Genomic DNA, 24,605 nt, shown 5'->3' with positions numbered 1-24,605 from the left:
GTCGATAATGGACTACGCCTCTGCACCTGTAAGACAGCCACAAGTAAATGTTCTCTTTTACAAGATTTGCCATCATGGTGTCTCTTCACAGCAATAGAAACTCTTAACGAAGACACCATCTCTTCCCTTTCTTCTGCACTATGTCATTGGTAAACAACATTCATCTGTTGCTATGTATTTTAATTTTTTTAGAGCCTATATATAGGTGAGATTTTGTGCTGTTTTTCTTTTTCTACTTGGTTTATTTCACTTGGCATCCTTGTGTTTACAAACATAGAACTTCTTCCTATTTTCAGGAGAACTATTATTTTTTATTATTATTATAAATTATATATTTCAACTTTTATACAGTTTATATCACCTTTATATTAAGAAAAGAATACTACAAGGCCGGGCGATGGTGGCGCACGCCTTTAATCCCAGCACTCGGGAGGCAGAGGCAGGCGGATCTCTGTGAGTTCGAGACCAGCCTGATCTACAGAGCTAGTTCCAGGACAGGCTCCAAAGCCACAGAGAAACCCTGTCTTGAAAAAACCAAAAAAAAAAAAAAAGAATACTACAATACATTATACTGTCCTTTAGAATTGTACATCACAAAGAAAACCCTCAGTCTCCCACTACACATACTTCCAATATCCAACTATTGCTGTGAATACTTCAGTACATATAAACACTTAAAACTATGAGTTTAAAACTATGAGTTCATGTGAATACTAATAATTTCAACCAGTTCAAGCAGTGGTGGTGCACGCCTTTAATCCCAGCACTCAGAAGGAGGATTTCTGTGAGTTGGAGGTCAGCCTGGTCTACAAAGTGAGTTCCAGGACAGCCAGAGCTACACATAGAAACCCTATTTGAAAAAGCAAAACAAAACAACAGTAAGAATAATTTCAATAAAAAGCAAAGGGCTTTGTCTTATCCTCCTCCATGACATATTTCCCTCTTATCCCCCAAGGACAGCTCTGTTTCCAAGGAGAATTTACTCAGTTACACATTCCATGCCACCTTCCAGAGTTATGTGACGGGATGGAGTCTCAACCCCACACAACTTAATCTTCTGTGCCTGTACTTTAGATGCTCATCTCATGATATATTTTTGAGAGAAATTCAGAGTAAGTCACACTGCTACTCACCTCCCTACATGTCCCAATTAGTATAAATGCTCTTGTAACAGCCACTAACATGCAAATGTCTGAGTTAGGGTTTCTATTGCTGCAACCAGACACCATGATCAAAAAGCAAGTGAGAGAGGAGAGTGTTTATTTGGTTTATACTTCCATATTGCTGTCCATTTTGAGGGAAGTCAGGACAGGGAAGGATCCCGGAGGTGGGAGCTGATGCAGAAGCCATGGAGGGGTGCTGCTTACTGGCTGGCTTCTCATGGATTGCTTTGTTATAGGACCCAGGGATAGCATCACCTGTCACAGGCTGGGTCTTCTCCCATTGATCACTAATTGAGAAAATGCCTTACAATTGTATCTCATCGAGGTATTTCCTCTACTGAGGCTCCTTCCTCTCCAATGACTTTAGTTTGTGTCAAGTTGACACAAAATCATCCAGTACAGCAAGCTAAAATCATAATGTTACAATAACAGAATCATACACTACATATGGAAAATGAAACCCAGTACATTGTCAGTAAGAAAAATTTACTTCCTCACACTTCTATTTTAATAGTGCGTGTTTCTGTTCTTTTATGAAAATAGAACCATGTTATTGACAGTAGTCTCATTGGTGAATTAAATTGTAGGTATACAGTTAAAGAAAGAAAGACAAAAGGAAGCAGGCTGGACGGAATGGGGTGAGGGAATGACGAGCGTATTTTCAGGGCGAATGCGTTGTCATTAAGTGGCGTTTATGAATCACACACTTTAGCAATGTGTCACTTGACCCACACGCTCACCGCAGGAGCAGATGTGGGAAGAAATGAACATGAAACCTTGAGTTTGATCTTAGGCAAAAAGGAGGAATGTCTCTTTTAATTTAGTACTTAGGTAAAAAAAATAAAAATAGTAGGATTCTCAGATCAAAGAATTTAATATGAGCTTAGAATACAACAAAACATTTCTTAGCCATTTTAAAGACTGAGGAAAATGTACGTCTTTGTCTTAAACCTCATATAGAGATGAAAGACAAATACAGCAGTGAAAAAGACTCTATATTGGACACGAGGAAGTTCTTTAGAAACATGAACTACACTCAAGAGGCAGAGGCAGTGGCATCACTTGAGCCCATGAGTATAACACAAGCTTGGACAACCTAATGAGATCATCATTTCAACAAGAAAAAAAAAATGAATATTTTAAAAGTTAATTGAAAAGTTTAAAATGTACAGGGCGGTTATATCCAAAGCATTAACAGTGTGCTTCCTACATACAACTTTGTTTTATGAACAAAATCATCATAAATTGTTAACAGATGTAACTCTTGGCATGGAAATGTTCTTTGATCTCTCATGGTTGTCTATATAGAAATCTTCATAAAGTGCCCTTTTGGGTGAGGAATAGCAAGCACTGTTATGTGCAGTCTTGCTTATGGAGTTGTTCTTTAATTCACACGATGACTTTACTCAAATAGATTGGGGATGGTTCCTTTGCTGATCTTCCGGGGCACTCTTCCCTACCAGCTGGAGACATCTTCATCAAGCCCCGAGCTATGTCTACAGTTTGTGTAAAGCTCCTTCACTTGGAAGAATTTACCCGTTTGACTCCAGCACTTGAACAACCGAACTTCCAGGTAACTCACAGGAAACAATCCTGCATTTCTGCTTCCATGGACTATTTCACTCACCAAGGGCTAGCTCTCTAATTGCTACCTGGATTGTACGATTTAAAAAGAGGTGAAATAAAGTTCAGGCTTTGCCACTTGTTTTAGTGAATATTTAAAGACAAGATGTTATTGGTAGTGGATAATTGATTGGGGAGGGATAATCATTCTCTATTGGTGATATGGCAACCACGAGGATTCTCATGCTCTGGTGGATGGCCACACACCCACGCACATAAGCGCAGCATTAACTGAACTGTGTGGGTTTTATTTAAAAAATACATGACTTTGCAAGGGACACATGATGGTGGTCTGTGGGAGGATTTGGATGGGGAAAGAGGGTGCATATGATCATATTTTGTTATGTATATGTATGAAATTCTCAAAATGAAGAAAACTAAAAAAGAAACAGTGAGTTAAAAATTAAAAAACAAACAAGCTACATTGTCCAATAAATGGCTTTAGTCCTCTCTGGGTTCTGTGAATGAGCTAAATGGGGCTGGGAACTCTGTTTTCTCACCAGTGGAGGCCAGTGGAACAAACACAGCCCCTAACACACCTCTGGTGTATTTTCTCCAGTGGGAAGAACTAAGCTATAGACTAACTTCACACAAGCACAAACAAATATGTTGCTGTGTGACTGTCATCAAAACCCAACCATTTATCCTTCCGTTCCAGATCCTGCCTTCGGCTTCTGGAGTCCATCCTCACTTTGTCACAGAGAGGAGTGAAGATCAGGGAAGGCAATCCTCACCTAAAGCGTAGCTCTGTGTGATCCGGCTGCACCCTCAGAGGACGTGAGCAGGATGGGTACTGCACATAGCCAGAGCTCACCAGTTATTCACAGTAGGACCTTAGACTGCTGATATCTTAATTTCTAGTTGGGATGTCGTTGGGAATACAGATCTCACCTAGTTAGGTTCTAGTGTTCACAATATGCCTTACTCTTAATTTTTGATTTTATGGACTTTAACAAGTCAAATAATCCAGCTCAGTAAAATTGATTTTCTAATTTGGGAAGAGAACTATGGATTAGTATTGATTCTATATACTAACAATCTTTTTTTCTTTGTACTATATTTTTCTTGGGATATTTTGTTTGTTTGTTTTGAGACAAGGTTTCGTTGTGTAACTTTGATGCCTGTCCTGGAACCCAGCTCTTGTAGACCAGACTGACCTTGAACTCACAGAGATCTGCCTATCTCTGCCTCCTGAGTGCTAGAATTAAAGTTGTATGCCACCACTGCCTTGCCATTTGGGAATATTTTTTACTTTGGCTAAATACATATGTAGAAGTGTATGGATCTTTTTAGTCTTTAACTATTTAATTTTGTGTATTAGATATTGGCCACTGTATGTGTTTTAAAAATAGAAATAATTTTTCAAAAGCTAGGGATGCACTTCAGTGTATGGATCTCTAGTATGTAAAGAACCTAGTTTGATTCTTAGAGCCACATCACACATGTGCACGTACACACACACACACACACACACACACACACACACACACACACCCCTACAACACATATCAAGCAAGAAATAATAATCTTGCAATCTTGGTAGACATGATAGCTTCTATCTGTTATTACATGGCTTAAAGGGTAAGAAAAGGATTGTTGCTTCAAGGCCAGTCTGAACTACTTAGTGTGTTTGAGGCTACACTGGTCTAAATAGAGAGATTGCATATTAAAGCATCAAGAAAATATGTAAAAAGAAAAGTATCGGGTTGGTTTCAAAGGGTAAATAGCCTCTTAATTGAGACCACACTTACATACTTAAGGCACAATTAATTCTGTCTGTTGATCTATTGCTATATTTAAATCCAATTCTGGTTTACTCAAAAGTTACTCAAGAACAAATAGTTTTTAAGCTAAGGGACTTTAGAAAAGTGGAGAAATGTTTCAGTTTCCCATTTGCTGGCCTTTCCTTAAGTGGCACTCACACGTCTTCTAAAATAAATAAAATAAATCATCTAACATATGCTCAAGTGATGACAGTTTCAATGAATGGGGGCTTTGTGCCTAGTGAAAAATCTAAAACTCTCCCTTGTGTGAGTGTTACAATGAATGCACTCACGGTCTCGACACCTGGCATTCGAATGTGATTTGAATACTTAGTTTTCTTTTAAGCTTCCTCTTTCTTTGTCATGGCCACATCTGCTTTTGCAACTTTGTGATTTTTGAACTTCCTCTGCAGAAGAGTTTTGAAAGCATTTTTGTTGTTTGTTGGGTATAACCATTATCCTTTTGGAAGCTTGAAGCTATAGTAAAAGTGATGATAAATTGAATTATAAGCTGTTGTAAGAGAATATTTTTCTTGTCACATTTTGGAGACAGGGTTTCAAGTATTCCAGCCTGGCATTAAACTTACTGTGCAGAGGATAACTTTGAACTTTTGACCCTACTGTATTCATGTCCCAAGTGCTAGAATGTAGATGTGGACCCCCCAAATCCAGTTTATGTGGTATTGGTGTGTCTTGGTTGTTGTTGTTGTTATTGTTGTTGTTGTTATTATTATTAGTCAAGCTGTTTGGAAAGAGAAAACCTCAATTTAGAAAATGCCTCCATCGGATTGCCTATAGGTCATTTTCTTAACTAATGGGTGATACAGGAGAGATCAGCTCCCAGTAAGCAGTACTATTCCTGTGCAGGTCGTCCTGGGTTGTATTCAAAATCAGGCTGAGCAAGCCAGGGGCATCGAGCCAGTAAGCAGCACTCCTCCATGGTTCTGCTTCAGTTCTTGCCTTCAGCATTGTGCTCCTGCCTCGACTTTCCTAAATGATGGACTTGAATGGAGATCTGGAAGCTGAATTAACCCTTTCCACTCAGCATTGCTTTTGGTCATGGTGTTTTTTTTATTATAGCAATAGAAATCTAACTAGGACATGGACTTTGTGCATGCTTGGCAAGCATTTCACCAACTGAGCCACTTCCCAGCCACTCTGTAAGAGATTTTATACCAAGCATATTTTCCTTATGGATTTTGGTTCAAAGTATTTATGTAGTTACAACTAGAAGAACGAATGCCCAAACCATCTCTTGCTGAATCATCAGTGGATGTTTAATGGATTTGTGAAGAAATAGCAACTCAGGAAATAGTAATTCTAATCTTGGCTGCTTCTGACATAATTTGATGATGTCAAACCTTTCATTTTACTCTAAGGTATTTTTATCTTAGACCTTACAAATATGGGAAAACTATTAATAAGTAGCCCCTCCCCAGAGGAGGGAAGAGTGAAAGAGGCTTCACAGCAGAGGAAGAAAAAACAGGCCAGGCGATAGGCTTTCTGAGGACAGCCTTGTCAGGTAGAAGCCATGTTAATTTAGACAAGCGACTTTGTTTTGCAGAGGCTGTCATCCTGCCTCATCTATCATCAGCAGGTGAGGACATCTCTCTTCTTTAGCTTGTACGCTGCAGGAAAGCACACAGTACCGATATGCTGGGAACAGACTTTATAAATCACAACGTGCCCTCTACATGTGCTATAATTCCAGCAGGAGCAGCAGGGCTCCGATGCAGCACCATCTGCTGCAGCAAAAAACGCGCTGTGGCACTGCCCCATGTCAGACTGCTCAAAAGCTGTGTGAGTCGCAAGGCGACATCGTGTTCAGCTTTGTGGGAATTTCTAGGCTAGCATTGTCATGAAATTCAAAGCGTGTTTATTTGTGAAGTTGGATTCTATTTCTGTCAAACCACATGCACACGGCTTCACTGGTTTGCATTTGTCATGAGACGTGTCAGACCTTCCCGTGACTCACCTGCCCCTTTTTCCATTAACTGTGGAAGCCCCTCCTCTGGAAAAGGATGCTTATAGAGGAACCAGGGGCCATGTCTGTGTTCCAGATTCCTTAGACCTCTGCAGTACAGCAAAGGGATCTGAGATCTGCTGTCTGGAGCAGCTTCTCTCTGTTCTGCACCCTTTACTGATCCACAGGGATTGGGATCTTGCAGGGACACACAGGCACACAGACTGTGTGCAGGCACACACACACAACATGCCCAGGTAATGATAGTCCACACCTCTTACACCTCCCCCCCAGTATCACCAATTGGAGGGCATTTTCATTCAACCCACACTGATTTCATGGCGTGGTGGTGGTGATAAAAAAAATCCTATTTGGGAGAACTTGTATTTTATTTTTAGATTTTGTTTCATTTTATGTATATGAGTTTTTTTTTCTTGCATGTATGTATGTGCGCCACAGAGGTTTGTGTCAGATTCCTGGTAACCAGAGATATTGGTGGTTAGGTACCATTATAAGGTGCCAGGAATCAAACCAGTCATCTGCAAGGACAAATGCTCTTAGCCTTTGAGCTATCCAGCTCTGAACTCACATTTTCAAAAATCAAAAGTATATTTAGTAACATAAGCATCAAATTCAAACATGGCCTTCCTCTAATATTCTATACTTTTATATCAATGAGATATTTAATATGTCCACTATTTCAGGTTTTCCTTTCCTTCCATATTCCTTTCCTCCCTCCATTTCTATGAGGTGATTTTGACCTTGTCCTTCGTTTTCTTGTCTCTGCTTGCTATGTGCTGGGATTGCCAGTGTGTGCCACCATGCCTGATTCAACCATGGTGCTCTAAGAGTAGGGACAAAAAGATTTTTTGGTTGATTACTAGATCTTTTCTTCCTCAACTAATTATCAGGTCTTTATATCACTCAGTTATTCCAAGAACAACAACAACAAAAGATTGTTTTTCTTCTTTAGTCTACACACATAACCATAAGTCAGTCTTTTGAGTTCACTTGTAAAGCTCATCTTGAGTCTGAACTTTTTTAAATGTCTGATTATCACTTTATTTTGTCACATCTAATTGCCATTGTCTTTTTTCCTTCCTTCCTTCCTTCCTTCCTTCCTTCCTTCCTTCCTTCCTTCCTTTCTTCCTTCCTTTCTTCTTTCCTTCCTTCCTTCCGTGCATGCATAGATATATAATCTCACCCGGCACTACATGTTTAAAAAGTTTAACAGTAGGTTGCTGATAAAATGTTTCATTACTTCAGTGTTCAAGCCTCAAATTCTCTAATAATTTTCACAATTCTAAGAATAAGAACATTAATACTGACATAATAATATTACCTAATCTATAGACTTTACTCAGGTCTCAGTTTTCTAAATAAAGGATGGTCACTTTTAATTTCTCCAAACGTTAGGTCCAACTATACCTCAGAGAACACCACCACAGACACACATTTATCTTTTATTTATTTTTTAATTTAGTTTTTTTTTTTGTGGTAGCCCTGTTTGGCTTTGAACTTGTGGCACTTTCTGCCTCAGCGAGTGTAGGAGCCATCTCTTTATTATTTTTATGGTGCTATTCTGTAGATACAGGAAAGGAAGAGGGGACTTGGCTCCACCTGCCTGCTGTCAGACACTTCTTTGGTAAGCTCAAGGGTCTGGACCTCAGTTTCCTTAGCTATTTGGCAGTAGATGGTTATCTCGGAGAAGCACCGAGGTTTTAGAATTCCCAGATGATCGCTTACGCTCTCATATTTAAGTCTCAGGCAGAATTACAGCACCGTTCTCTGGCTCCTTGCTAACAGTCGGGTTAACTATAGGAAGCATAGGATGATCACAGTTCTTGAGCTAACAAGGCTTCTTGCTTTGGAGGAAGCAGATGAGAAGAGTTGGGCTTCTATCTACTCTAGAGTGCAGCTCCCAACCTTTTGGCTCCTCTCAGCCATGTTCCAAACTCTCTGCCAGCCAGACACTGCAAACCTTTACCATGGTTGGGCCTTGTAAATCTACCTGACCCTTCCTGCCATATGCCTTCCTCAACTCTGCAGGTCTAGCCTAAGTCCCACATCTAGCACCCCAGCCTAGCTTGGTCACCCCTATTTTTGCAGGCTCAACCTTCAGACTCTAGCCAGGACATACCTTGTCTGTCTTTTGTCAAGGCCCCTCTTACACTATACTCAACTTCTCTGCCCAGCCAGGTCCTGCACAACTTGAGCCAGGGTCTAACCAGGTGAGCCTGATTGATCACCTCCTCCATTAACCCTTCCCAACCCCCAGCCCAGCCTTAGAGTGACAGGATGAACAAAAGTACTCCAATCAAACAGGATCAAGGAAGCAAGCAACTGTTACCATCCTAATATCTGTCAAAATTAAATTTCATTTATTGAAAGAAATAAAGATACTTTATTCTAATAAAGGAAATAATTAGCCAAGAACACATTCCTACCCTTCATACATATGCAACAAACTCTGATGCACCCAATTTCATAAAATGTTTACAAGTGCTGGAATTGAAGGCACAGATTAATAACCAGTAATACTATCTTCAGTCATCTCCAATAGACAGGTCATCTGGACAAATAATAAACAGAGAAGCATCAGAATGGAATGACATCATACACCAAAAATCAGATGGCCGTAGGATGGTGGGCTTTTATCTAGACCTTTAATTTATGCCATTGTCTACTTTGTCTATTTTTATGACAGTACCATGCTGTTTTCATTAGCTCTGTACTATTACTTGAAATCTGGGGTGGTGATACCTCCAGCAGTGTTTAGTTTTCAGGATTTCTTTGCCTTTCCTGGGTCTTTTGTGTCTCCATATGTGCGTTAAGATTTGTTTTTCGATTTCCTTGAAGAAGTGCACTGGAGTCTTAATGAGGATTGCACTGAATTTGTAGAATATTTTTGGTAATATGGCCCGTTTCACCTTAGTTTTCTGAACCTATCGGCTTGGGATTTCTTTCTATCCTCTGGTATTTTCTTAGTATCTTCTGTGTCCAGAAGTTTGCACCATATACATTTTCCCTTCCTTGGTAGACTCAGTACGATTTCTGAGGCTCTTGAGAATGGAATTTGTTTCTGTTTTTCCCTCCCTTCAGTGTGTTTACCATTGGTATACAGGAAGGTTGTTGGTTTTTATGATTTAACTTTTTATCCCGTTACTTTGCTGAATGAGTTCATCAAATGTAGGAGTTTTCTGGTGGACTATTCTATGTAGAGAATCACATCATCTGAAAATCAAACAGGGATATTCCCCCCATTTTTTTCTCCAGACAGCATCTCACTATGGAACCCTGGATGATCTGGAACTCATTATGGAGCTGAGGATGGTACTGTGGATCTCTCTTTTCCAGAGATCCACAGAGACTGCCCAAATGCTCTGTTTGATTTCAGCCACTTTGTCCAGGTCCTTTCTTTTTGTATCCTCTGTATCTCTTTCCATTGTCTTGTTGTTTAAGGTGAGACTTCAAAGACTGTACTGAACAGGAGTGGAAAGAATGGGCATCTTTTTCTCAACTCAAAGTTTAATGTAAATGCTTTGTGCTTTTCTCTATTTAGCAAGATACTGGCTGTGGGCTTGTTGTATATTGTCTTTATTATGTTGAGATAACTCCCACATATCCCTTGATTCTTTGGGGCTTTTAACATGAAAGGACAATGGACTTTGTCAAGAAACCTTTTCTGCATCTAATGAAATATTCATGCAATTTCTATTTTAAAATAGCTGTGAGATACTAAAGTTCCTCTGTGCTCAGGGGCCTAAACCAGCGCCAAATCTGGCCCTACCTGGAGTCTGCTGGTTGTTCTGAAGCTGCTGGAGGGTGGAGAACTCTCCAAGCACCAGTAATTCTTACCCTGCTTCAGGACTGTCCGTATCTTCAGTTTCAGCCCAAACCACTGGGCTGAGAATAGGTACTCCCACGAGTTAGAGAAACTAACCTGGAGAAAATCTTGTCTCCATGCCGGGTCTGCAGCTTTTCTGAAGTTGCTGCCAGATTCACTTATGGGTTTTACATTCTTTATCATTTATTTGTTTTGTGTGCTGCAATAAGTCTTCTGCAAGAGTCATCTATTTTGTTTCACTGATTGATTTTAATTATAATAGTGCCATATGCACCCTTATCTGGGAAGAGAATAAAATGTTCCCTGGAATTGTTCAACAGGCAGTGTTATCTAGAAGGGATCCATGGTATTGAAACTTACCCAAGCCCTGAATTTCTGGAAAAGAGACAAAATTAAATCCTACAAGATTTTATGTTTAACAAAAGGCTTTCTGAGACGAGGCCTTCTTTCCCACACAATGCAGATAAGCTAATACTTCCCTTGTTTCCTTAAAAGGCTAGACACCACACCCCCAACCAGAGACTCTCTGATCTTCTTTGTCCCTTCACTTGATCCATGCTATTGGTAAGGCTCTTGACTAAATTTTAAAAAGATTTACGTGTTTTATCTTTTATGTTTGTGTGTGTGCGCTGAGTCTAAGCCTGTGCGTCACGGTATACAGGTTCCCATAGAAGCCAGAAGAAAGCAATAGATCTCCTGGACCTGGAGTCAGGGCAGAATTTGGCTCCTCAGCAGGAGGAGCAGGTGTGCCACCAATGCCCGGCTTTTTTTTTTGTTTTCCTTTTAATTGAAAATTCATACAGCATATTTTGGTCGTGGTTTCGCTTCCTCTGTTTCCTCCCAGGTCTCCCACACCTCCTCGTTCAACTCCACATCTTCTTTCTCTCTCTTTTAGAAAACAAAGGCAAATAAAAAAATGAACCCAAATAAAGCAGAATAATAAATAAAACAGCAGAAAAAGCACAAGAAAGGGCATGCACAAACACCTAAAAACACAAAATCAGGAACCATAGCACACAAGCGAAAGGCCAATGAGATAGAAAAAAAAAAACCAAACAAAGCAATGCGAGACAAATAAAACAACAAACAAACAAAAACATTAGTGAGTTTGCTTTGTTGGCCATCCACTGCCAGGCGTGAGACCTGCTCTTAAGCGTGGTTATATACCCAAAGAGCATTTCAGTGAGTTTATTTCAGAGAAATAGGTCTGTCTATTGGAAAAGAACTTATTTTTCCTTTGCAATTCATTGCCAGTGGGAGAAAGCTTCTTAGATGGATCATACCCACTTCCCCCTTGGCACTAGGACCCAACCTGGCTTGAACTTGTGTGGGTCTTACGCATGCTGCCATGGTCTCTGTGGGTTCAGATGTGCATTAGTCCTGCTGTGTCTGGAAGAAACTGTTTCCTTGGAGTCATCCATCCTCTCTGGCTCTTAACATCTTTCTGCTTTCTTCTTTGCATAGCTCCTTGAGCCCGGAGGGGTGGGGTTTGATGAAGACATCCAATTTAGGACTGCGTGTTCCACAGTCTCTCACTCTGGTTTGATGAAGACATCCGATTTAGGACTGCGTGTTCCACAGTCTCTCACTCTCTGCACAGTGTCCTGGTGTGGGCTTCTGTTTTAGTGCCCATGGACTGCAGGAGGAAGCTTCTCTGATGGTGAGGCCCACCTGGGTCCAGGTTCAGTGTGGCCCATGTTCTTTGCTACCAAGCCACTCTCTAATCCCTCAACTAAGGTTTTCTCTTTACATATTGAAATTTCATTTCCAGCATTTGTTTGTTCCTTTGCACAGACCTTTGTCTTGCTTGAATTAGTGTTTCATAGTAATTCACCTAGCTATTTGTATTCTCTTTGAAGTTGCTGACCATGAAAATAATTAATTCCTCAATTCTTCATCTGGCCTTTCATCTACTTTGATAGCTTTTGATCAGTTACAGGAAAGTTAAGAGCTTTTGGAGAGGTCATGTTACTTTTTTTTAATATTTCTTGTGTTTCTATCGTGATATTTAAGGATTTATTGTATTTGATGAATCTCTTCCACTTGCAGGTTTATATAATGTTTTGAGGTTTAGGAAATGTCTTACTTAGGGCTCTATTACTGTGATAAAACATGCTGACCAAAAGCAGCCTGGGGAGGAGAGGGTTTATTTCATCGTACACTTCATTGAAAGAAATCAGGGCAGGAACTAAAGTAGAGATCATGGGCTAACATTGCTTACCTGGTTCTTACCGCTGGCTTGCTCAGCTTGATTTCTGATATATTCAAGGCCCAACTCCCCAGGGATGGCACCACCCACAATGGGCTGGGTAGGTCCTCCCACATCACTCAACAATCAAGAAAATGCTCTACAGACTTGCCTATAGGCCCATATGATGGAGGCATTTTCTCAGTTGAGGTTCCCTTTCCCCAAATGACTCTAGATTGTGTCAGGTTATCATAAAAGTAGCCAACACAGTAGAGATAGACGCTAAGTGTGAAGTCTCACGGGAACTGTTGAGAAGAGCTGACCCCCTTTCTTTCCAGAGTCAAGAAGTGATAAACTACTTGGTTTGAGGAGAAGGATCTGGTAGTGGAAACTAGTGCTTTAGAAAAGAGAACCATTTTATCAGCTAGCTCCACTGAACTTGGTTACATACATGGCTGCAGATTTCCTATGCTCACTCAGTGGTGACTGTTTGTCCTCCTTTTACAGTATTGGACTCTCCGAGAATGCTTCTATACCAGGAATTTCCCATGCTTTTGCTTTCAGAACTTCATAACAAAAGGAATCTTTGTGTGGGTTGTTACCTACTGATATTTACAGCATCAGAAATTGAAGTGGAAATTTCTATACTCGTTAATTTTAAGATAGCAGTATGATATCTATTATATGATAACAAAATATATTTTCAATGAGAAGTCTGCGAGAAGAGTGGCATTGATTTGTTTTACAGATCTCTGGAATGTCTTTTTGCATTCTGCTATCTATTTCTACATCCAATCTTATGTACTTTATTATTTCCACTCACGCATACATAAACAATTTGGCATGAAACAGATATACTATAGAAAAAGCACGTCTTTTTTTATTCTTTTCAGATAATGATATTATGAACCTTGTACCAAAATTTTAGCATATCGGTGAACTTGTCCTGTTCAGTTAATCCAAATGCATCGACACTTTCTGTGCTCTGAAGATGAGAGAAAGAAGAGATTCTGGTAAGTGATTTCTACTCTGGTAAAATTCCCCACGGTGGTGTTTTCAAACACAAGCAAAAACAAAACACAACATATAAGGCAGGAGTGGAGGCTAAAACTAGGATCTCAGCTCCTGGGTAGCCTCGACTACATAGGACAATTATGTCTAAGAAAATAAGCAAACAAGCAAGCCGACTAGGAAACTGACATTTATTTACTATCCCTGAAGCAATAACTATTGCCTTCATAAGCTAGAAACCCAAGACCAGTAACCCTTTTTTTCCCCTTTGGAATGAAACCTCAGTTCTTCTTTTCTGGCAGAAGAGCCTGGTTACGGTAAGTAAATCCCAATAGTTCACAGCCTTCGTGCTCACCTGGGTCACATAAGGAGTGGCAGATTCTGTTTAATTAGGTTAGCACTTAAGATATACTGAATAATCGCGAATGCCTCGCAGAGGATTAGAATCACCCCCAGACAGGTTGGTATGACAAAAACCTTGCAGGTTTGAAGCTGGGCAGTGCAAACTTCCTGTGTGGTGGCGACCTTTCTGCAAAGGCGGGGTCAGCTCAGAACAGTGGTTCTCACTTTGAACTGGAGGCAAAATTCTTGGGAGTGTTGATGTCTACAGGCCCTGGGGCTCTCAAGTGACCCCAAAGGAAACTAGACTGGAAAAGTCCTGTGTTAGACTGCATTTCATTTCCCACCGTGGTCTAAGAGAAGCTGTTTGTAATGACACAATTGACTTTTATTTCACGTAATACTTATTTAACTCTTAAGTTATTCACTCAAAGATAGTTACGTCAGCCGGGTGACGGTGGCGCACGCCTTTAATCCCAGCACTCGGGAGGCAGAGGCAGGCGGATCTCTGTGAGTTCGAGACCAGTCTGGTCTACAGAGCTAGTTCCAGGACAGGCTCCAAAGCTACAGAGAAACCCTGTCTCAAAAAAAACCAAAAAAAAAAAAAAAAAGATAGTTACGTCAAGATAGAAAAACATGCTTCTATTGTTATAAGGCTAATTGATTTAACAATCAAACAAACAAAACAAAAACTCTTCAAGCAAATAAATATGCTTCCCCATAAGTCCAAGCATATAGGATACATGAAATCCTGTAGGCAAATGTTGAAAATTACATCTGTGAGCAAAAAGCATTAAATTTCCAAATGACTGTAGCATAGAATTTCAAACAAACTTTAAAGCAAAAATCACACAGGCAGGAAATTGGAGCAGACCTACAAGGAAAATCAAGCACAGAAATGGGGCCGCTCTGTGTAGAGCTTGTTTTTCTGACCTTTCTCATCGCTGTGACAAAATATCAACAAGAGCAACTTCAGGACGAGTTTACTGTGGCTCACAGCGTGAAGGTCCAGCTCATCATGGGGAAGACAGGGTGACAACTGAACACATTTCAGACACAGGACATAGAGAGATGAATGGTTGTGCTCAGCTCCCTTTCTCCTTTTCATTCAGTTCAGCATCTCAGCCCAAGACGTGGCACCATCGTGTTTCATGCAGGTCTTTCCACCTCATGTAAGCTGGTTGATAATACCAGACCCAGGTGTCCACACATTTGTCTCCTAGGTGATTGTGGATCTGTTGACAATGTCTCCTGCCACAGAGGGAGTATCAGAAACTTAGGGGAAAAGAGAATCTGATAGCAGTGCTGTAACTCAGGAGGAAACAGACTATTAGATCTTGGTGACATGGGTAAAACACATGAAGCTGTGCAGGAAGGCCTTACTCTGAGAAGACAAGAGCAACTGTAGACTACAGGAAACAAAGTGTCGAGGAACTCGGGGTTTAAGAAAAAGAGGAGCATCTCTCTATCATTGCCTAGGTTACTTAGCACCAATTCGTCAACACAGTCATGGCAGATGGACTTAAGGAAGCTGCAGAAACGTAAGCATCACTGGACTCATTGCTAATTCACATAGGAAAAGATCAGAAATATTTCTTACGGAAAGGGCATCAGGGACCCAAGGAAAGTACAGCCAGCAGGAAAGGGCAGAATTGACAGTAACCGTCTTCCACATATGATGGAAAGGGCATCAGGGCATCAGGACGGAATCAACCGGACTTGTCCTCCTGGTATAATACTGGTACTGCTTTGAGGATTATTAGATCTGGTGTCTTTATGCATGTGCCATGTTCTTCTCAGAATACTGTTTACATAGTTCTTGTGTACAGTGCTTGTAAGCCATGTGAAAAGCATAGTATTTTGACATTCGGTGACTGTATGTCATCTAATTTCTTAAAATAATGATTTATTTATTTATATTTTATATGCATTGGTATTTTGCCTGCATGTATGTCCATGTGAGGGTGCTGGATTCCCTGGAACTGGAGTTGCAGACATTTGTGAGCTGTTGCGTGGGTGCTGCGAATTGAACCTAGGGCTTCTAGAAGAGCAGCCAGTGCTCTTAACTGCTGAGCCATCTGTCCAGCCCCTATATTTCATTTTTTACATGCAGTTTGTATGAATATGAAACTATTAAATTTGGTGAGCATATACAAGGTGAAAAGAATTTTGGCTCCCATGACATTTTCCCTCTGCCATGTTATACATGGTTGAATGGAATCAAAGTTGCCAATTGAACTCAATACAGCAAAATTGCCTTGGGTGATTGGAGTTGAAGAAGTGGTGAAGAAAGGCAAAGGGTTTTTCAGAGAGGGAAGTTCCAGAAGAGGCAGGGAAAGTTAGAACGATGAAAAATAATCAGCCCAGTTACTGGCTTTTAAGATGGAGGAAGGGGGGCTTTGAGCCAATCATGCGAGTAACTTCTAGAAGCTGGGCCCAGCTGATAACACTGCAAGTAAATAACCACAAGGAACTGAATCCTGCCAGTGACCCATAGGAAAAAACACACCCAATCTTAGAGCCTCCACATTTGTGGCCATTTGTTGCAGTAGAAAACAAAATGCCCTGCCTTTATTTTTATTTGAATCAAAGCTCATCCTCTGTTGGCCCTACTTCTGCTGGATCGGCAGGGTATGTAATATTTGGCATTACTGAGGCCCTTTCTTGACATGGTCCCCTCTTCCTCTCACTTAAACGGGCCCTATCATAGAAACTCGTGAAGGGAAGAAATATAAAACCCTGGTTATCTGCATAATGAACAGCTAACTGCATTATCCTGCCCCTAGTAAATTGTATCTCTTTAAAAGACATTTTATTTCCTGCCTTAGTTACTGCTCTATTGCTGTGAAGAGACACTATGACTCTTAAAAAGGAAGGGCAGGTGGCTTACAGTTTCAAAGGTTTGGTCCATTACCAGCATGGCAGGAAGCATGGCTGCTGCATCCGTGGCACCGACCAGTAGCTGAGCTGCTAATCCTGACCCTGGCCTCAGGAAGATAGAGGATGGAGCCTGGTGTGGACTTTTGAAACCTTAAAGCCCACCCTAGTGGGTTTTCTCCAGCAAAACCACACCTCCTCCAAGATCATACTTGCCAATCCTTCTCAAGTAGTGCCACTCCCTGAGGCCTAAGCATTTAAATATATGAGCCTCTGGGGCCATTCACATTCAAACAACCACTTCGTTCCTTAGGTCCTAGCCTTTTCCAAGCAGGTTACTGCTAGACTTGTGTTACTTTTGTGCGCTCCACGGTGGTCACTACACACATGGGTTTCCTGGAGGTGCTCCAGGTCAGGGTTTGAAAAGATGGGCATAAGGGTGTATATTCCACTTCCCTGAGGGCATCAGATACCTGTTTTTGATCGCATCCCTTCTCATGGAAAAGATTTAATAATTAGCTTGTTTTGTTTCAAGGTGTTGCTGAAAATCCCAGGTCTAGCCCATGCAAAGGACATGTGTCTGCTAACCCTATGTCAGCCCCTGAGAAGCTTATGTGCTTGTTTATTAACTATTTAATTTTTTATTCTAGTTAACTACTGGGAAATTGGACTTGTAGAGAGATTTTTCTTTCAAATATAGAGATGAAGCAGGACTCATCCGTGGCAATGGTATAAACTGAGCAAGAAACACGGAGAACTGAATGGGGCAGAGGTGGTGACACAGATGAGTGGCTGGATTTTGCATCTTTCGACGGTCAGAGCCAGGGACCAGGTGAGGGTTTCTTGAGGCTGTTAGCACCCATCTGCTGAGAGATCAGAAAAAATACCTTGCTTTCCCTGCCCTGAAATGAGAGAGCCGGAACATCCTTTGGTTTAAACCTAGTCAGTAGAGAATTTAATTCGTTAGTTATAAATAGCTGGTCCTTCGATCTATACCTGTAGCCAGGAATCTTTATTTTCTGATTTATCCTCCTTCCTACAGTTGCTGAGTTTCATTCATATCATAATTTTAACACAAAAGTGCCAGTTTTTTTTTCCTACTACATCCATTCACCAGGTAGACTGTCCCCTTCTTTTCAGGTTATCCCCAAATAAAAGAGGGATACTGTTTTCAGGGTGAGAACTTCGTTATAGGTAGTGCTTGTGTAGTGTTTTCTCAACCACACAATGTGTATCGTAACCACTGTTCGATTCCAGGCGGTTTGGGTAAACACAGCACTGGGATCATACAGTGTCAAATGTGAACAAGGCACGGGACACAGGAGATCCGAGTTTATACTGGAGCAGTTCCTGGACCAGTTTTCAGCGGTTTCGACAGCTCCTTTGCAGCTTTTGGCCATTAAGGGCGTGAGTGGCCGCAGGGTTGAGCGCGCACACGTCCTAGAATCCGGCACTGCTGCCTAGAATTTCACGTTATCCTTTAAATACAGAGAATGGCGCTGAGGAGCGGGGTCTGGGTAGCTTCTGGCGATGACTCCTTTACTTGTCCCAGGAAACCTATACTTACTAGCATAGCCACATTGCCACGCCTTTCCTCCTACCTATGGGTGAGGCACCCTCGCACTGACCAATGGGCTCCTTCATTTCTGCAGCGGGGCGGGGCCTCACGGCACTTCTGAGGCCCGCCCCTTACGTGACGTGCGTGCGTGGCGCGGATCGCTTTCTTCAGCGCGTGGCGCCCCCCGGCGGCGGCGCCCCCTCAATGCGACGGCTTGACTGCAACACCAGCCATGGAGCCGCAGGAAGAGGCGCACACGCTCGGGGCGTCCTTGCCTCTGCCTCCTGGGGCCTCGGGGTCGCCGACGCGGGACGTAGAGGAGCGGCCGGAGGGCAGCGCAGCGCCGGTGGCGGCTCCCGCGGGCGAAGAGGGCGACGGCGCGGGCGCCGACGGGCTGTGGGGACTGCCGGTGGAGCGCGCCGAGCGCAGGCCCGAGTGCAGCCGCTGCAGGTGAGCGCGGGCTCGGGAGCTGCGGCGCCCTCTGCCGGCCAGGCGGACTCCGCCCGCCGGTCGCTGCAAGAAGTCTTTCACCCAGGGCCATGATGATTATTTAACCTTTCTGCAAGACTTAGTTCTTTGTTTGTTTGTGTTTTCATGGCAGGGTTTCTCTTTGTAACAGAGCCCTGGCCGTCCGGGAATTCGCTTTGTAGACCAGGCTGGTCTCGAACTCACTTTAGATCTGTCTGCCTCTGCCTCCCGAGTGTATGGTTTAAAGCGTGCACCACTAAGCCCTGCAAGAGTTAGTTTGTTTTTTTCCCCAAGAAATTTAAGAGTCTTTGATACATGGAACTCTCGAGGCCTAATGACATTAATACTTAACGACGCTTAAGTGGGCTGGCCATCATGAAATGAATCGGAGGAGAATAATAAAGGGACTGCTTGGATTGAGAATTTTGAATTTATTTATCAGTGTTTACTGAAAACCAGGTTTGTTAGCTGAGTACTTGGGAAGTAGAGGCAGAAAGGTCAGAAATTAAAGGTCATTCTCAGCTACCTATCAAGTTGCCTGAACTTTATGAATCACCTTCTGATTTTTTTTTTTTTTAAACTGAATTTCTGTGTGTCTGCTCCATGCTGGCTGCTCTGGGTACTGGAAATGCATTGAGGAAAAAAATAAATCATGGTCTGGCCCTAGCTGGGTCCTTAGAGGCTCATGCAGAGAGTTTCTTGGGTGGATGATGACAACCCTGGCCGACTGTTCACAATATAGCTGATTATTCTTTGGGGGCCACCTCAGGTATGCTTCAGCTGTGTGATTTGTTCCTCCTGCTTATTTAATTGCAGAATTTAAGAAACAGCACTCCTTGCCATTTGGACTGATATCCCTGGTTCCTGAAAGGTCTTCAGCTGTCACCCATCCCTGGTGTCCTTTTTAATCATTACATACTGGTCAGCCTTGTCTTATTTTAGTACCTGAGGTCTTCAGCTTAGAAGGAGAAACTTTATGTAGGTTCAGGGTCTCAGAGTTTGCAGCCCATAGCTTGGTGGGTTGTGTTGGGCCTGCGGTTGTGCACAGAGTAGAGGAGGCCTATAGAAAGGGACCAGATACCCAGTGTCCCAGGCAAGGCATTTACCAGATGACCTAACTTCCTTCCACTCATCCCCACCTCCTCAGTAATTCCGTAAGTTGTCATATGGACACTTGGAAGGGGTGTGCTTGGCAACATATTTCAGATCCTAACTAAAGCTTGCCTCTACTTCCCTAGCTTATAACCACTCTGCAGTTCGCCATCAGATCATATAGTTGCCCTGAAATGGCTTTGAGTATAACACCCAGTGGATCGTTGCCATATTACACAGTAGATGAGCTGGCAGCTTTCTGTATACACTCTTTCACACACTCTTTCTTTGGTTCCCCTTGGATTTAGATGACTTCTTTGGCCCAGTCTTCTTGGCCTATCCTTCTCAAACTCTACATGTTGGGCTTCTTTCTCTGTTGGGAACATGGAGGTCCTTCAGCCCACAACCAGGAGTGTTAAGCATGCAGGATTGTCTTCTCAATGAAAAAAATGTAAAAACTGTTCTTCCATCCAGAAGGCTGGGAATTGGAGGTGATTAATAGCCTGGTGATTTGTGTTATCTGTTGAGTCAGGCCAGATCAAACTCCTACAACCAGGGCCAGAGGTGGCTAGCAATCTAAATGACCCTTACAGCCAGGGGCTCCCCAAGGTCCCACAACCAGAACCGGAGATATCTAATAGTTTAAGAAACCCTTATTAGTATCTGTATAGCCAGAGGCTCCACGAAGAGCCCACAGTCAGGAACAGATGTGGTTAATATCCCAAGTGACCTCTGTGCTCTTTGAATAACCAAGACCCGGCCAGCTGCTTCCTTAGGCCCTTAAGCTAGTCTAGGTAACCTATCTCTAGAACCCATCTTCTTGGAAGAAATGACGCGGATCTTGAATCAAGTTTCGATGTAATAACACTTCTTCATACACCAGGGACTGTATTGCACCAGGAAACCTTTCCCCAAATTATACTGTGTTTAATTAACTAAACCACCTGGCATTAGACTCCCCAAAGTCTTGATCCAGGTTGCTGAAGTTGATCTACACCAAGTTTTCATCCTTGCCTCTTTGCAGTTTGCTTTCCTGCCTGCCTGAGACCTGCAGAGACCCCCTCGCTTCTCCAGAGTACTGATTCCTGCAGAGACCCCTCACTTCTCCAGAGTACTGATTCTAAGTCCTCTTCTCCTTCAAGCTCTTCCCGCTTCCCACTGGTGATTTACTCAATTTCCTGGGAGATTATCATGTTTTCTCCACCCTGGGCCTTTCTCCTGAGCTCTAGACCTACACATTTGCTTATTACTTTCTGAGTGCTCTGCTAATCACTAACAATACAATGACCCAGGTTCATTTTCTTACTAGATACAGATAATAAACCAGCAAGCAAGTGAGCTGCAGACTAGGGGGCAGGCAATGTTAGAAAGGAATTGAGATGATGGGAAATAGTTGAAATGGCGTTAGGAAAGCTCTGGTGGATAAGGTGACAAAGTAGGATGCCTTTACTACTTGAGCACTTGGGATATTTTATCTTACATGTTTTGACTTTTTGCCAGAGGTTGGCTAGTACAAACTCAGAGAATGGATCTTGATTGTAGGGTATCTTTTTTCTAGATGCACTTACCATTATGTGGCCTGCAATTTTCCAGCTTTACAGTAATAGAAAAGCAATATGCATTCAGTAGGAACTGGATTTCAGACTTCGTATTTTATCTTTTCTTGGATTAGCAGTATGGCTCAGCGCGCTCTCGAGAAGCTGGTCAGCAGCTGTGAGCCGCAGTTCTGTTAATCCCACTGTCCCCACTTGCATTCCTCACTGTACTGTATTGCTAAATTATTTCACCTAACTTATGTGTATCAGATACATTTTAACTTAATAATCTTTTCACTTCTCTCCCATCCCCTCCTTTTCAGCATGGTATCATGTAGTCCAGCTCGTTTCCAACATTCTGTAGCCTAGAGTGCCCTTCCACTGATCCTTCTGTCTCCCACTCCACTTGTGGTTTGCTGGGGATTTTACCAAGGGCTTTAGGAATGCACCATCTGAGATACATCAAGTGGATTCATGACAACAATGTTTAGGGTAAAAATTTAGGTATTCCAAAAATTTAAATTTTTGTACATATAAAAATCATATTTCCACTGGGCGGTGGTGGTGCACGCCTTTAATCCCAGCACTCGGGAGGCAGAGGCAGGCAGATCTCTGTGAGTTCGAGGCCAGCCTGGTCTAGAAGAGCTAGTTCCAGGACAGGAACCAAAAGCTACGGAGAAACCCTGTCTCGAAAATAAAAAAAAAAAAAAAAAAACATATTTCCAAGGAAATTCATTAATTTGCTTTTTCCTGTTTGCATAGGAAATATGTTTACTCTAGAAAGTGGTTTGTTCATAATACATGAGCAAAGCTGATTTGTAAATTGTTATGTAAGCTAATCATATGTTCAAAGTTGAGCAAAGATCATACATGCCAAGAGACATTTTCCCTCTTAATCTTAATTAAATCTTTAGAGAGTGACCAGTTAAAAATGAAGCACATTAGCGCTTACTAAATATTTGATTTACTTTCCCTTAGAAAAATAAGAATTACAGTATTATACTCAGACATTTTCTTCAAAGAACATTGAACCACATTAATCCCTATGCTAATTTGTCCCAAATTAGTAATTTATAGTATTAGTAGTGCTTATGGAGTTAAGGACTATGTAATCAAGTGATATTCTAGTTTAAAATCTGGTATTATTTAAAGGAGCTCTTAAGTTATGAAGTAATTGAGAAGAAAGTGTGTATGTGTGTGTACATATGCTCACCTGTCAGGCACGAGTATGGAGGAGTGAGGACAACTTTGTTTCTCCATTGTTTCTCTCTTCCCTTCTTTAAGTGTGTTCCTGGAATCAAACTCAGGTTTGTAGGCTTTTGCAGGAAGAGTGTTTACCTGCTGAGCCCTCAATGACTCCAAAGTTCTTTTTGTACATTTTTATCTAGTAAGATAGCTTTGTGATTTGAATAGTGTTTTCCCTCTCTTGGTTTTAAGCTTCTCCCCCCAACCCCTCTATGTGTGTACGTGCACATCTGTGGAGAATAGTTGGTCCTCCCTGTGGTCCTATGCCAGGCTAGAGGCCCCTGAGCTGGCAATATAGACTCAGCTACAGTGCTGACTTTATGTAGGCTCAGAGGATTTGAACTCAGGTCTTCCTTCTGTGTGGCAAGTGCTTTACCCATTGACCTATGTCTCCCACCTCTGTGTTTTTGTCTTTAGACGCTGTCAGTGTTAGATGCTTAGTTCTGGTTTTCCTGGTTCTGTTGCTGCTGCACTGGTTATAGAAACTAGGTGTTTCTTTGCCTTTTCTAATACATTGATTGTTTTCCATTCCTTTGGTTATGGCCATTTTTAATTATTTGAGATTTTTATTTATTTATTTTTTTCAGTTCTCTTGCCAGGTGTTGGGATGACAGTTGTGTCCCACCGTGCCCAGCTCATTATTGCCCATTTTAAGGGCAAGCTTGTATCCTCTGAGTCTTCTTCCTGCCCATGGCCAGATTCTTATTTCTCATGATGGCTTGTCCCTTTTATTTTAGGAATGCAGATTTAAAGGTAGTACTGGTAGGTATTTACTTTTTTCCTCTGCTAAGGTTTTTTCTTTTTTTTTTTTTAAATTTTTTTATTTCTGTTGGAAGCCTAATGAAAAGATGGGGAAAGAGAGAGCATTGGAATAGAGTGAGGAGAAGATTCAGGACCATTCAAGGAAAGAAATCCAGAAAAAAGTCCATCAGTACAGCACTGGAGGGTGAAAAAGATGCTTGCTCTTGGAGTACACAAGAGTGAGTCCAAATGTGAAATCTCCACTCTCTCCTTGTGTCTTCCCTCTGCCCTGTTTCTGAGCTCTTTGCCCGTCTGACTTCTGTCTGTTGTCTGTGGTTGAGTCTGGCTCTAAGAAAGGACTTTGCTCAATATTTATTGCATAGCATGGAAAACATGGAATGAGAAAGAAATGAGGAATGGTGTTTTACAGAAGATTTTAGCAGAATCTTACAAGTAAAGAAATTATTTTGCTGACCCCCAAGTGACCCAGAGTAGTACTTAAAACCACAAGGAGTTGTTATTAAACTATATCCACATGTTGCTTCCATATGGTAGATATTTGTTTTCTTTAAAATTACATTCGACCTGTTGGCTGCTTTCAGCAAATGATTGCTACCTCCTCCCCTATCTCTGTTCCCCCCCCTCCTCTCTCTCTCTCTCTCTCTCTCTCTCTCTCACACACACACACACACACACACACACACACACACACAGCTATTCTGAGTCTGAGGCATGGAAGAATGCATAGTTTAAGATTAAATATTAGAATTTAGCTTATGTCATAGAAGCTGATTTCTTGTGAAGTCCAAGGGAGGATTAGGTTGGGCTATACTGTTTTCTGAAAGGCAAGTTAAGCAGAGTGAGTATATAATAGGGAAATGGATTAAGTGTATAATTTTGAATGGTCTCAGGGCGTATTATTAATTGATTGCAAGATCTGGTTGAGTTAGTTCTGAATGCAAGAGATATTTTCGGAAAAAGTTATTCCCACAAGCAAAATAAAAAGGAAAGGTATGCAATAAGCCCGCTGGCCTTGCAAAAAGGATTAGAAAAATCAGCTCAGTAGAAACAGGTCTGGTTTGTTTATATGGATAAGTTTCTTGCCAGACTTATCTTTGTTTCTGAGTTGGGATAACATGCTTAAGAATATATTCATTATTTCGACTGTGTTACAAGTTTGCATTCTGTGGTG

The 24,605-nt window shown here is 41.7% G+C and overlaps 1 protein-coding gene across 1 annotated transcript in view; it reads left to right on the top strand.

Annotated features, from left to right (window-relative positions):
- Positions 1 to 18,561: 18,561 nt before the first annotated feature.
- The window catches only part of Dtwd2 (DTW domain containing 2), a 49,075-nt gene continuing 43,031 nt past the window's right edge, over positions 18,562 to 24,605 (top strand). The window contains exon 1 of the mRNA XM_005356084.3: positions 18,562 to 18,782. Within this exon, the coding sequence (XP_005356141.1) occupies positions 18,565 to 18,782 (218 nt within the window). The 5' untranslated portion in view covers positions 18,562 to 18,564. The remainder of the gene's footprint in view (positions 18,783 to 24,605) is intronic.

Source organism: Microtus ochrogaster, chromosome 18, assembly GCF_000317375.1.
Source record: "Microtus ochrogaster isolate Prairie Vole_2 chromosome 18, MicOch1.0, whole genome shotgun sequence".
Taxonomy (NCBI): Eukaryota; Metazoa; Chordata; class Mammalia; order Rodentia; family Cricetidae; genus Microtus; species Microtus ochrogaster.
This window is presented reverse-complemented; position numbering and strand designations above follow the sequence as displayed.